General features: G+C 40.0%; 1 protein-coding gene across 3 annotated transcripts in view; it reads left to right on the top strand.

Moving 5' to 3' along the window:
- The window catches only part of TRRAP (transformation/transcription domain associated protein), a 136,461-nt gene that overhangs the window by 30,442 nt on the left and 91,911 nt on the right, over window positions 1-14,108 (top strand). For all 3 annotated transcript variants that reach the window (XM_019542095.1, XM_019542096.1, XM_019542097.1), the window contains exons 21-29: window positions 1,083-1,283; window positions 3,477-3,628; window positions 6,592-6,791; window positions 7,637-7,854; window positions 7,957-8,154; window positions 8,721-8,981; window positions 9,893-10,054; window positions 11,985-12,081; window positions 12,920-13,041. In XM_019542095.1, coding sequence (XP_019397640.1) covers window positions 1,083-1,283; window positions 3,477-3,628; window positions 6,592-6,791; window positions 7,637-7,854; window positions 7,957-8,154; window positions 8,721-8,981; window positions 9,893-10,054; window positions 11,985-12,081; window positions 12,920-13,041 — 1,611 coding nt within the window. The remainder of the gene's footprint in view (window positions 1-1,082; window positions 1,284-3,476; window positions 3,629-6,591; window positions 6,792-7,636; window positions 7,855-7,956; window positions 8,155-8,720; window positions 8,982-9,892; window positions 10,055-11,984; window positions 12,082-12,919; window positions 13,042-14,108) is intronic.

The following is a 14,108-nucleotide window of genomic DNA, read 5'->3' as shown; positions in this document are numbered from 1 at the left end:
TCCTTAGGGAGAGAGTGTAGGCCAATGCCTTAGATACACGAGTCCCAAAATCACCCTATCCAGGGTCACACTCAGTTCCACTCGCGGGCACTAAATCCCGGCTTTCTATGGTTAGATGGCCCGCATAGAGTTCCCAAAGTCTGTGTCCAGGGAGCTCCCTTCATTCCCCTCAGAGTCCTCCTCTCTCTGGGCAATCCCTTCCCCTGCCGGGGTAGACTGGGGTTGCCACTAGTAGCCCTACAGGCTAAGCTGCCTGCCGTGTCAATCCAGCTGTGGTAAGGTGTCTCCGGCCACCACGGCCTCTACCACCGACTTTGGGGCCTATAGCCCCCGTCGCCTTGCCCCTTCCGGGGCCTTACCCTTGCCCCAGAAGGTACGGGATGGCCGCATGTTGGGGTGTCTCCGCCGCGCTGAGCTTCTGCCGGCAGTCTGCTCCTGCACTGGCACTTCCGGTCCCCCGCTCCTTCGTTCCGGGCTGGCCTTTAAGCCAGCCGGCCTCGCCTTGCACCTGAAACAGGTGAGTAAGTGCCTGGCTCCCGGGGCCCTGGGCGGACAGCTGCTGCCGAGCCTTCCGCCCCGCGGGTCTCGGAGCTTGTCTGCCCTGCCCCCCGGGGCCGTGGGCGGACCGTAGCTGCGGAGCCTTCCGCCCCGCGGGACTCGCACACTCTCCCATATATTAAGTTGTACTTGAATGCTGTAAAATTTCTGTGACTTGTAAAAAAAAAAGTTACTTTAGATTTACATGACAAGTACAAAATTAACTGCTTAAGTACTCCTTTATCAAGCCAGTTCATTATGAAAATACATATTTTATTTTATTTTTTTTTAAATTTTAAATGAAATCCACATAGCAAATTCTTTTGCCTGTTTGGGGCAGACTTAAGTTTTGGGGTGTATTTTGTTGTTGTTGTTGTTTATTTTTTTCATTTAAGAAACTCTTTCACTGGAAGTTATATGGTGGCAAATAAGAGAATAAATAGGTACAAGAGAAGAATATTGAAGTTTTACTTTTTTAGTTTTTTTTAGTAACATTTTGAAGCAACACATCTCCTAACGTGTTAAACGTTTAAATTTACTTCCAGGCTTTATGGAGGACATTACGCAATCCTGCAGACAGCATTTCTCATGTGGCTTATCGTGTGCTTGGTAAATTTGGAGGAAGCAATAGGAAAATGTTAAAGGAATCTCAGAAATTGCAATATGTAGTTACAGAAATTCAAGGACCTAGTATTACCATAGAGTTTTCAGACTGTAAAGCATCTATTCAGCTTCCAATGGAAAAGGTAAGATTTGATCTCTTTTGCATCCTTCGGCTAAACTAATTTCTTAAATTTTCCTTAAATAAAACTTTTGAAAAGTTAATGTTTAATCTAAACTAATATCATAATCTGCATATTCCTTCAGTTTAATAGATGAGTTCTTGGGTTTTGAACAATTAAAAAACGATTAGTAGGATTTCTGCTGCATTCATGAAACAGTTGGAGAACAATGAAAAGTTTCCTGTGTATTCTACTATTTTATTTGTTGAAGAAGCTCATACTTAATCTGTTTACCAGTTCTTCAGTAGGACATGGCCATTTGAATGGCATTGTGGTACACTTTGATTTCCATTGTCTTTTGATGCATAAAATTACTAAAACAAATACAGAAATTTTGTTTGAAAAGTGGCTCTCAGAGGGGAGTGGTGTTTTAATGGCCAAAGAATCACTGGAGCACCTTAGAGATGGGGCTAAACAAACTTTTGTGGTCTGGTGTTTTTGTGCTTCTTTTACCATTATTTTTGTATTCAAAGTTAGTTCAGGCTTTCTAACGTTTCCCACCCCCCAACTTTTCCATTTTCCCTCTCATTTTAAACATTGTCCAATCTCCCAGAGTAGCTTAGAAAAGCAAACAAATACTGGCTAAAGTCTGTGCTAGGTTATGAGGATAAGAACGAACACAAGTGGGTGCTCTTTTACTGTGTCTGCTTTTTATAATGGTTCCTTCCATTTTTTGTTGTGTGATCATATTCGATCAAATCTCTTTGAAAAAAAACAAACCAAGAGAGACTGATACAAGTAAAGTAAGTAATACACCCATTCTAATAATGGAAGCAAACTGAAACACTGAGAAATTATAGTGTTCCCCAAGATCAAAGTTACTTAAAGCAGCTTCATCCAAGAAGGTCATAGTATTTAGTATTGCAAGCATTCAGGCTTCTGGAGTCAATAGAAACTAATATGCAATATGCTTTAGCTTCTGAGAATTAAGCTGCATTCAGCAGCTATCATGAAACTTCTGTAGAGTCTGATATACCCTTTGTTTCAGTTTTAAAACTATGCATTTCTGAAATACAGGGAACTATTCTATTAATTGGCAATTCACTATCACTTCGACTCTGAAGAGGTAAAAAGATTTTAAAGTATTTTGGAACAAAATCCCTATAGTAAGCAGATGCAACTGAATGCAGACAAGAAGAATCAGTAAGGGGTGCTGGTTTTTACACGGTCACTTTCCATAGTGAAATGTATTAATGTAATTATCTAAAAGTTTACAAATATCACAAATGGAGACTTGCGTCTCGCCTGTTCAATAACATGTAAATTTAGGTTCCTGAGTTCTTTCAGGCATCATTGCTGTCTCTGTCTCTTAATTACATGGAACAATAGTCAACTTTCTAGTTTCGATCAGCAGCAGTATTGTTTATGGCATGCTTCGTGGGAGTAAAAAAAAAAGTTGAATTAAAAAAAGTGGAATGAGGTTAAAGTATAAGAAATTCATCTTTCTTTTTAGTGCCCTGGTGAGATGTTCCACTTCAGTGGTCTGTGGAAAACTCATTGTTCTTTTCATTGAGACCTTGATAAGATTGTTTAAAAGATGATGAGAGGGCGGCTAGTTAATCCAGTAAATGGAAAGATGATTTTCCTTAAAAAGAAGAAAAAAATCTATCTCTTTGTAACAAAGGTCTTCTAAGGTCATTTATTGACATCATCCTTTATACTCACTGTTTAAACATGGATGGTTAGATTTCATGTTATAATTGGTTAATCAATGACTTTTCTTATTTCATGCCCCCTAAATGAATTTTCCACATGCATCTTGCTAGATGCATGCTTTTCTTAAATTTGAGTATGTGTTATATCCAGTAGATCTTGGAATTAAGTGCAGGAATTACTGCCAGAAGGGAAAAGTATAGCATTTACTTGAAACGTGGGAGAAAAACTGCAAATCTTCTGTGATCCCAAGTGCTTTTCAGTTTTTTGGTTTTTATTTACATGAAAGCACAAGCAACATGACAATTTTAGTCCACTTAAGCCTGCAAATATTCTGCCAGAATAGGACATACATTTCGCTTGGGAAGTGCAAGGAGTAGAAGCTATTTAAATGACCTTAATATATTTTTAACAATACATGTTTTAGTTGATTTGTTACCTGACTATAGGAGAACGTGAATAACCAGTGCTTAGTGGATATAATTGTCTTATTTTTCATTGTAGGCAATTGAAACTGCTCTGGACTGCTTGAAGAGTGCCAACACAGAACCATATTATCGGAGGCAGGCTTGGGAAGTAATCAAGTGTTTCTTGGTAGCCATGATGAGCCTGGATGATAATAAACATGCCTTATACCAGCTTCTTGCACATCCCAAGTATGAAAATTCTTTAAGCCATAAATACTTCTGTAAGATGTGTAGTGTTAATTAGATTAGTGTGATATATTTTTTTTTTTTGGTGGGGGGGGTGCAGATGTCGGATGTATTCATTGTGGATTTGTTAACTATAGCATGCTTTTTCCTTTTGACTTCGAAGGGCATGTCTACACCACAGATTCACTGTACTAGGTACTAATTCACTTATACTATGTTGCTCTGTACATGCTGAACTGAAAGCAGTATAGCAATGTTCTTAAGGCATTTTGACAGTGTGTCTAAGTCTTCTGCTTCCTGATGCTATAAGGCAGGGGTGGGCAAAATGCGGCCCGCCAGGCCATTCTATCTAGCCTTCAGGGCCTCTAAAAAAAAAAATTAGAAAATTTAATATTTATCTGCCCCTGGTTGCCTGTCATGCAGCCCTCGGCTTGCCAAAACTCGGGAAGTGGCCCTCTGCCTGAAATAATTGCCTGTCCCTGCTATAAGGCATATCCACTCTACAGACTTGATAATTAAAGAGCAGATGAGGCATTATTCTCTTGAAGGTTAGCTGTTCGTCTGTGGGTAATTGATGCTCTTTGACACCGTGGCTCTTCTCTCTTAACCATTGTCCAAAAATTAAAGTGGTGAGGCTTTTTTACCCAGTTAAATACATGTAGCCAGTGGATTGATTAAATTCTCACTCTCTTCCTCATTGGTCCTTGTGAAACTTCATATTTTGTTTATTGTATATTTAATTTTGGAAAAAATAAGTTAACTAAGGCTTGCAGCGATGAGCAAAGTATTGTGCCTAGGGCTGTGCAAAGCTTCCGTCACTGATTCAATTCAGCGGAGTTTTGGCCCGATTCAGGAGACCCTTTAATCTCTCGGAATTGATTTGGAAGGATTCAGCGATTCGGACATAGACACAGCTTTAAATTGTTTTTTCTACGTACCTCAAGGTAGCAGGTGGCTTGTGTGATGGTGGGGCGGATGGAGCGTCTCACTGAAGCGTGGGGGTGCTCCCCGGCATGCTTGGCAGCAGACCTGGAAGTGGATCAGAAGCAGTTATGGGTCTGCTGGGGAGTGTGTGTGGGGGGTCCCCCCATGCTCCTCCTGGCTTGGCAGCTGGTGCCTTCTGGGTCGGGGGGGGGCATCCAGGGTCCCCCTGTAGGTGATTGCTGAGCTGAGTCCCCGGCAGACACGGAAGTGGACCGGAAGTATTTCTGCTCCGCATTTGAGTTTGCCACCGAGCATGCTGGGGTCCCCCCCTGCTGTGGGATTATCCATCTGCCCCAGCATTGCAGCGTTCATGAGCCGTGCTTGGTACTTCGAGGTATGTAGAAAAAACATTTAAAGCAGTGTCACTGTCACTGGTCGAATCACTTGACTCTCCAAATCAGCATCAAATCTTCAGATTTGGATTTGGCTGAATTGAATCAACGACAGTGATCTGAATCAACTAATTGAATCACTGTCCCTGATTCAGGCGGAATCTGAATTGAATAGGGCCTGTTTTGCACAGTCCTAATTGTGTCATCTTTTGTCTGGTTTTTTTTGTCCTTATGATAACTCTAAATTGAGTAGGCCTGAATTATAATATTTATTTTTTTGGCAGAATAATACTTTAAACTGCTAACACTTTGGCATATAGGAAACTTTTCTTTTTTGTTCTGAATTGTGTGCAAAAGGCCTCCCTGGCCATCCAGAAATTGTCTTTTCCCTGTGCCTGTAATGCTGGAATGAATGCTCATGTTCTTTTTCACTCCTCCAGTTTCACTTGAGAGGAGACCAGTGTATTTTGATTGCAGAGCCTTAGTTCCTATTAATTGTACTGGTGTTAAATTATATTGGCCTAACCTGTTTCAATATAACTGTTTAACTCTGATTGTTCCCATAGGGATAAAACTGATCAGAGCTATTTCAGCTGTTTTTTTAATGGGGATTAAAATTCCTGTGATTTAATGCACTTATACCACTGCAGGAGCAGGCAGACCTAACTTGCATCATCAGCTCGTGTATTCCTGAGCAGTGAATCTCCCTCTTCTGTATATGACTTAAAAACAATGGGTAGAAGTAAGGTTGAGAATCACGGAAACCATTCTTCTGACTAGCAGTTTATACATGCCCATTGTCTACACCTTCTGGGATAGTTTTCCTCCCACGGATTTGGATACCAAATTGACCACCTAGCTTTTTTCTCTCCTCAAAGCCATTTTACTTGTCCCTTAACTTAGTGAGATGATATTACTTCCTATTATGAACTGCTGAATATTTTAGCATGCAATTAAAAAAATGTGTGGAGGCTGCTGAACAAAAACGTGCATGGAAAAAATAGCATAGCTAGGCATTCATTTTATTGCGGCTTTAAACTTCAGTGCTTAAAACATATATAATGAAGTTATAGGTTTTAGGTTACTTTTGGCCTCTGTTGTGCCTGAAGCATGTGCTTAGTCTCTCTTTTCTTTACAATACAATAACTGTGTGGTTAAGGAGCATGATTGTTTTTATGATGGTGTAATTTTTGCTAGATTTGACATAAATGCAGCTCTTTAAAAGCCTGTTTGCACTTTGGAGTAAATAGGTTTTATTGGGTAATGAATTGATAAATAAATAACACTTCAGTCTTTAAAGAGCAAAACCAAATGCCTTGCTAAAAATAGGGGGAAGTGTCAAAATATTGAAAATGCCATTCTGTGATTGAATTCTAGTGTGATGCTTGTATATGTATTATTTGGAATATGTGTTGCTTCTTCTGAGCCACTGGCTTTAAGTGTTCTTGATGAAATTGAACCATCCATCATGCTTGACACCAGTAGTTGCCAAAATTAATATGGAATAAATGAACTGATCTAGCTTTATCAGAATGAGAAAGGTAGGGGTTAGAGCTAAGGAACAAACTGTAAATTAAGTCCTTGCTGTTCATGGTTGAACTGTCAGTATGGTAGTTTAGGCTTATAATAGATTTAATTTTGTCTTTTCAGCTTTACGGAGAAGTCTATACCCAATGTGATTATTTCACATCGGTACAAAGCCCAGGATACTCCAGCCCGTAAAACATTTGAACAAGCATTGACAGGTGCATTCATGTCAGCAGTCATCAAAGATCTGCGACCTAGTGCTCTCCCTTTTGTAGCCAGCCTCATCCGCCATTACACGATGGTGGCAGTAGCTCAGCAATGTGGTGAGTTAAGCAGGATAGAACGTGCGTGGGTTGTCCTGGTATCTTGGGAGGGCTTAGTTCGTTGCACTAAATAACTTGTTTAGAAAAAAAACATGAACTTGCAGTTTGCTACTCTGAAAGTCTTTGTTTTATAACATGATTTTCTCCTCACTGTTACAGCACACTTTTGAATGCATCTTCTCTATTTTTTTTTTTTTTTAAATCGTATAAACTAACTGAAACATGTTTAATTTAATAGTTTTGTAAGTATACATAAGAAGTCAGAGGTTTAAGACTTAAAAATTATACAAAAATAAGACAGGCACATCCTGTACCTAAAAATACAATGCTTATCAAGACTTGGAGCTATGTCTAGCTATAGCTGTAGGTATAGAATGCATTGCAACTGTAGCTACAAGAGTCATTTTATACATGGTTTTCCCCCATATTGGGTTTTGGACCTTTTTGATAGTTTTGAAGGATCATTGGAATAGCTGTGGAAGCGATGCAGAACATTGCTGTATCTATGAATTAATAGTCTTGACTTGGCCCTTTCCTATAGCTCAGATATTGAGAAAAGACATGCTGTGCACCACTGTATTCAGTGCTTAATGTAATTTGAGTTTCATAAGATGAGTTTTAATTTAATCTTCCTAGGGACCTGTGCAATATGCAGTCACTAAATTAAAGGAAGAAACATTCCACTAAAGACAAAAAAAAAAAATTACTCCAATCCATTTACATGCAAATAAGCATAATGCTCACCAGTTTTGTAATTGGTTGATCGGAGATGATAGTCTTTCAATTAGAAGTTACTATTGTACTGAAGTATCCATTGTCTGTTCTTTTTTCAATATAAACTATAGGGCCTTTCTTGCTACAGTGCTATCAGGTTGGAAGTCAGCCCAGCACAGCCATGTTTCATAGCGAAGAAAATGGATCAAAAGGAATGGATCCCTTGGTACTTATCGATGCCATAGCAATCTGTATGGCGTATGAGGAGAAAGAACTCTGCAAAATAGGGGAGGTGGCCCTTGCTGTGATATTTGATGTTGCAAGCATCATTCTTGGTTCTAAGGAAAGGGTAATAAAACTTTGTACTCTGCTCCAAATACTTTTTAACTTACAAGGAATTAAACATGTAGTTGACACACAACTCTTTTTTGGTGGTGGTTTTTGTTTTCAGGCTTGTCAGCTTCCTTTGTTTTCATACATCGTGGAGCGCTTATGCGCCTGTTGTTACGAACAAGCTTGGTATGCCAAGCTAGGTGGTGTGGTTTCCATTAAATTCCTCATGGAACGACTGCCTCTAATTTGGGTCCTTCAGAACCAGCAGACTTTCCTCAAGGCACTACTGTTTGTCATGATGGATCTAACTGGAGAGGTATTTCACAATTTATCTTAATTTACACTTGCTGGGCTTGCTTATCTCACAGTGTACATGGCTGTAACAGTTGCTTTTCATTTCCTTATGTAACCTAAGTGAAGATTCAGAATGATCATATTCAGCTCTGGGTTACCCAAGTGTTAAGTGATCCATAGCTTTAATCGACAACATAATGTTAAACATGCTGTAGTTTGAGTGAGCAAATGTTATCTTTCATTTTCTTATGTTCTGTTTCTGCTAAAAAATAAGTGTATCTTGCTGTCAAGCAGCTTGTTAACAGTAGATGCTTAGAGAATAGAGTTCTTGACCTTTTCTGAGTTGTGAATTGTTCTGTGGCAGAGCTCCGAGGACGTTCCAGCCTTTAGACTTCATTTATAAAATTACGCAGCTCTCAGCTCTGCTGTTTTTTGGATGAATGGTACGAAGGCTGGTTTAAAAAATAATCTGTTGTACTTTTACAGATTTAAATTTCTTACAAGTAGTCTTTCTCAACTGAACACCACTGTCATGGTAAAGGTCACAGCTCTGCATAAGATAGTACTAACAAATCCGTGACTATTTAGGTTTCCAATGGAGCGGTGGCTATGGCAAAGACGACACTAGAGCAACTACTGATTAGATGTGCAACTCCCTTGAAAGATGAAGAAAAGACTGAAGAAATTCTAGCCGCACAAGAAAAGTCTTTCCATCATGTGACACATGACCTGGTTCGAGAAGTGACCTCTCCAAACTCTACTGTAAGAAAGCAAGCTATGCATTCCTTGCAAGTGCTTGCACAGGTTACAGGGAAAAGTGTTACTGTGATCATGGAGCCACATAAAGAGGTGAGGTGGTTGCTGAGACTGAGTAATTTTGAAGTGGTTGAATATTTCTGTTTTGTTAAATGCTTTTTTAAACAATGTTTTCACGTGTGAGTTGACTAGGTTCTAAAGTGTTTTTAATCTTGGATATTTTTCGGCTTTCGTAGTAGCAGCCCAGGGCACTGCCTTTCTTTCTAATGACACTTAGTGGTATAGGGAGACACCAAGGCTACTGTCTTTGAAGCCTGCTTTTTATGGTTTCTTATTTCTGTGTACCCCCTGACACGTGTCCAGAGAGGCAAATTTGTATTGGATTGTTGCTCTCCAGAGGAAGGTGATAGCAGACTTGCATGCCACATCATGGTCTAAAACTTGGTTATGAAAACATTCTAGTGCATTTTAAAAGCATGTAATGCTGATATACAGTAAAGAGTTAATCAGGCTGTTTGTTGACGGAAATTTCTTGGCAAAGGTGTTAAGTGTCTCTCCGGGGAGGATCAAAATCTTCCATTCAATTTTAATGTTGATCCTGAAGTTCTAAAATGGATTTTCTTCCTTTCTCTGGGCACAGAGTGTTGACCACATCCCATGCTAGCCTCCATGCATGGACAATAAAACCCAGCAGCGCTTCTTTCTTTCCAGATCCCCAGTTTAAATGTCCCCAGAGTATTTTTTGCTGGCAGGAATCAGCTTTTCTTGCTTCCCCTTGACTGAAAACCTTTTAAAATGACAACAAAAAAGCTGGTGAATCAGACTTTCTATAAATTTGCTACAGAAGAAATGATTTCACAGTTGTAATCCATACATAGAACAGGGAGTATATAGGATAGTGGATAGAACCACAAGAGCATTACTGAGATCTTCTTAGTAACCTAATAGTTCATTGATTTAGACCAGGCAATTACAGAACTATTCTAAAAAGTGATAATTTGCAGGTCCTCCAAGACATGGTTCCTCCTAAAAAACACTTACTTAGACATCAGCCTGCAAATGCCCAGATTGGACTAATGGAGGGAAACACATTTTGCACAACTTTGCAGCCCCGACTGTTTACAATGGATCTCAATGTTGTGGAACACAAGGTTTTCTACACAGAGGTACTTGATTTTTTTTATATGCTCTGTTATTTTAAACGTAATGACTGTACGAAATAATTCTAAGCACTGTCAGTATGTTATAAATATGCAAGTGCAGCAATAATGTACTTACTATAGATCGAATCTTATGCTCTACCAAATGCAAGTATCAATACTTGCTGTTGAATTTAAGCTTTAGTTCTGATTGGGAATGTAGCTGTTGAAATGCATACTGAAGTCCTGCATGTGTGCGCCTGTGAACTGAAACAATTTAAGATGCCTAGAATGTTTTTGTGTCAGAGGTGTTAACTCCGCATCCTGATATGATACCTTCAGTATTGATCTTCAACTGCCTCAGGCCTAATTTATACACCCTTTTATTTTTGGCAGTTATTTAAGTAAATTGGTACAACTCCCAAGTGTAGACTCGATTATGTTAGTATTAAAGTGCTTATATTGGTTTAGCTTGTGTCCAGTAACTGCTTTAACTAAATGCATTACAAACTGTAAATAGACCACCTTTCAATCCTGATTTCTGGTTGATAAACATCCAGTTAGGTTTCTTAGTGCTGTACAGAAATAAATGAGCAAAAGAAGTGTGGTCTTTTAGAACTAAGGCAGTCCAGAAAAGTGCAGGCTCTCCTAATGTCCTCGCTATTGTATTGAAGCTAATTAAAATCCCATATTTCCCCATAACTCAAGAAAAATTGTCTAGCTGCTTTGTCTTTCAACTGCATTGCTGCCAGTGTACTTGGCTTTCAAAGGTTCGTGACTCCAATGAGCTATCTCACAGTGTTGAGGTCTGCAGGTTGTGGATCAAGACAGATGGATTCCTGTTTCCTCTCTGAGATGGAGACATCCAGTATTTTTGTCCTCTAGCAAAAGAGAGGAGGTTGGGGGGGGGGAAGTATAGTAAGAGCATCCAATTCCTCCCCTATGCATTAAGTGTGTCAGATATTAATGTCCACTCACCAGTTAACTTCCATGTTTAACAAAACATCTTAATTTCTGCAAGTTTCTTCTTCCCCCTGAACTTAACCCCTTTTCTCAGTCTTTTAAAACTTGTGTGCACTCCATAGTCTACATTGGTCTGGAAACCATCACTCTTCTTATCCAGGTTGCTTCAGGCCATTATGATGATCTGCCTTCTCAGTCTCATAGTTTCATAGTTTCTAGGGTCAGAAGGGACCTGAGCAGATCATCGAGTCTGACCCCCAATCAGTCAGGTGTGGTGAACTCCTGGTTCCCTTGACATTGACTGAAACCTGACACAAGGAATAGAAGCTCCTGTATGGAAAGGAGTTCTCTCCTGAGCTAGATGAGGATAGCAAGCTAGGAAATTAATTGTGTGTGTTGACATTTTTTAAGGCAGTGGTCACCAATGGAGATCCACTGGTAGATGTTGGAGCCTCTTGGAGTTAATCCAAGGTTGGGGTGGGGGGCTGAGTGCCCGTGTGCATGCATGTGCACGCCCCAGCCCAGGAGGTCAGTCCCTGGGGGAGGGATGGGGCAGGGGCTGGATTGAGCCCTCTGTGGTAAGGGACAATGCTGCAGAGGTAAGTTGAGTGGGGTCCTGGCCAGTTGGGACTCACCTGTTGGGGAGGTGCGCCCCCAAATAATTTTTTCTCCCCTGCCTTGATCTGCTTCCCCACCCCTCCCTTCACACAGGCGCTTGGTTGTAGGGGAGGGTAGCAGCAGCGCATGTAGATTTTGGGTTGATTTTTAAATGCCAAAGGTGATCTTAAAAAGGTTGGAGACCACTGCCTTAAGGGTTGGAAATGTGTTGCATCTATCATGGAAATAAATGCTTATTTGAAAACAACTTAAAGTTACTAATTGCAAAGAGCAGAGCTGTATGGGAGGGATTATTATTGTATAAAAAATGTAACTGGAAAGATTGTTTTGACCTCTTTCATAGTAATTGCTGGACTAAACTTGTTTTAAATTTCAGCTGTTGAATTTATGTGAGGCTGAAGATGCTGGTTTGATGAAATTACCTTGTTACAAAAGTCTTCCATCACTTGTCCCTCTTCGGATTGCTGCTTTAAGTAAGTTAAAGCATATAAGTGAAGCTTTTAGTAAGTAGGTGTTGTGAAAAACAGCCATGTTTCTTCACAGTGGTTTATATTCATGGTTTTGGGATAGTTTGTGGGAGCCTGTATTTTGAATGAATAAGATTCTTCAAAGTGATGAATCAAATAATTTTTAAAAGCAATAAAAAAGTTAATTTGAAAGAGTGTGGAAAAAGTAAACTAGGCATCAACTTTTACAGGCAGCAGGATTTTGAATCTTTTTTTTTCCAAACGTGACTTTATTGCCAGACTTAATAAAAAAGATAGAATAATATGCTCTGAAAATGAGTATTTCCTAAATATTTACTTTGATGACAAGGACTCTAATTAAATGTTGTATCAAAAAATACTAGCACTTTTTTGAATATGTCTTTATTCCCATATTGCCATTTTCTCTTACTTGCTTTCTTGGCATTAGTCTTTCTCCCTTGCTGAAACCGGTTTGATTGCATATACAGAAGAGCAAAGTTTGGTCCTTATTATCTTTTTACATGATCTATACTGGTGACAGTGTTTCTGAGGTTGGTTATTTACAGTCAGCTTTCTGGCCCTAAGTATTTGAACTAAAAATATATATTTTGGAATAATTACCCTGAACAGCACTTGGGATATCTAAAAACACTATTAATAGTAGCTCTGGTCTTTTTTTTCCCTCTTGTGAAATCTGTTGCTTTTGGCAATGCATGGTAAACTTTAGTTGTCAGTAATTTCTGTTGAAATAGAAGAAACGGAGAAAGGGAATAAAAACAAAAATTGGCTTACTTCTTTGTATTTCAAGTTAACAAGGAAAACAAAATTACTTTGATTTTTGCAGACGCTCTAGCTGCCTGCAATTACTTGCCTCAGTCAAGAGAGAAAATTATTGCTGCACTTTTCAAGGCACTTAACTCAACAAATAATGAACTGCAGGAGGCAGGAGAGGCATGCATGAGAAAGGTTAGTGATATTAAAACAATACTGCTTTGGTCTATCCTTTTATGCTGTTTCTTGGGAAAAGCAAAACAAAGAATCTGTGTGTCTACTAGGATTCCTGACTGGTTTGTTATGTTTATCTCCAGAGTGGCACCAATATAATAGAGTCTGTCAGAAGTTTTGGGGAGGATGTGAATTTAGCCATAACACTTTCCTGCACTGAAACTAGGCATACAAGCTTTTGATTAGAGACCATATTTTCCTTTAGGACAGCTATAGTCAGTGTTTTGTTATTCCAGAGTTAAAGATATGTCAGTCCTAACCCCCCAAAATAGTCTTATCTTTTACATGCTTTCAGTGCGTTGCTAGTCCTCTGATACAGATTCAATTTCAATGTAACAGATTGATTGCACTTATTTGGCACATCCAGATGAGTATGGCCCTGCAATTATGTGGTGCTGCAGACACATCTGCAGTGCCACATACTGCACAGTCAGGTGTTCTCTGTGTTGCAAGGGAGGACTGCCCACGCATGCGCTGCTCTGCATCTTTTTCCATGGGGTTTTGTTTTTTCCTTTTTGACCCCTGGATATCCTGTCAGCCAGGCTCTGCCTGGTAGGATCACTGCTGCTCTAGCCCCAGGAGGCCCCCAGGGTCCCAGGTAAGGCTGCTGGGGCTGGCCCAGTGCCCACTTCAGCTTCCCCTACCCGACCCAGAGTAACTTGCTGCGCACCAGGGACGAGTAGCTGCAGCGCAAGATGTGCCACTGCTGCTTGTCCCCAGGGAACCAAATGTCTGTGCTTGTCTGGACATGGCCATCGATACTTAATGTATATTTACTATTTATCATCCACTTCATAAAGAGGGACAGATATGGTAGCTTGACTTTTATTAGTAGATGTTTTGGATGGGGAATCCAGAAAGAAAAGATGACAAAGCTGAGATGGTAATACAAAGCGCCCGAGCGAGGGGCTAACAATTGAGGGATGGGGGAGAGGAGGGGAACGCGATTAGGTTACATACGATACAATGTTAGCCAACTAAGCCCGGGGGTGGGGGGAAGTGGGAAGGGGAGGGGGGGTCGCGATGCT

Source organism: Crocodylus porosus, unplaced genomic scaffold (genome assembly GCF_001723895.1).
Source record: "Crocodylus porosus isolate Cpor-Errol unplaced genomic scaffold, CroPor_comp1, whole genome shotgun sequence".
NCBI lineage: Eukaryota > Metazoa > Chordata > Crocodylia > Crocodylidae > Crocodylus > Crocodylus porosus.
The sequence above is the reverse complement of the archived record's forward strand: the minus strand, read 5'-3'. Positions and strand labels throughout refer to the sequence as shown.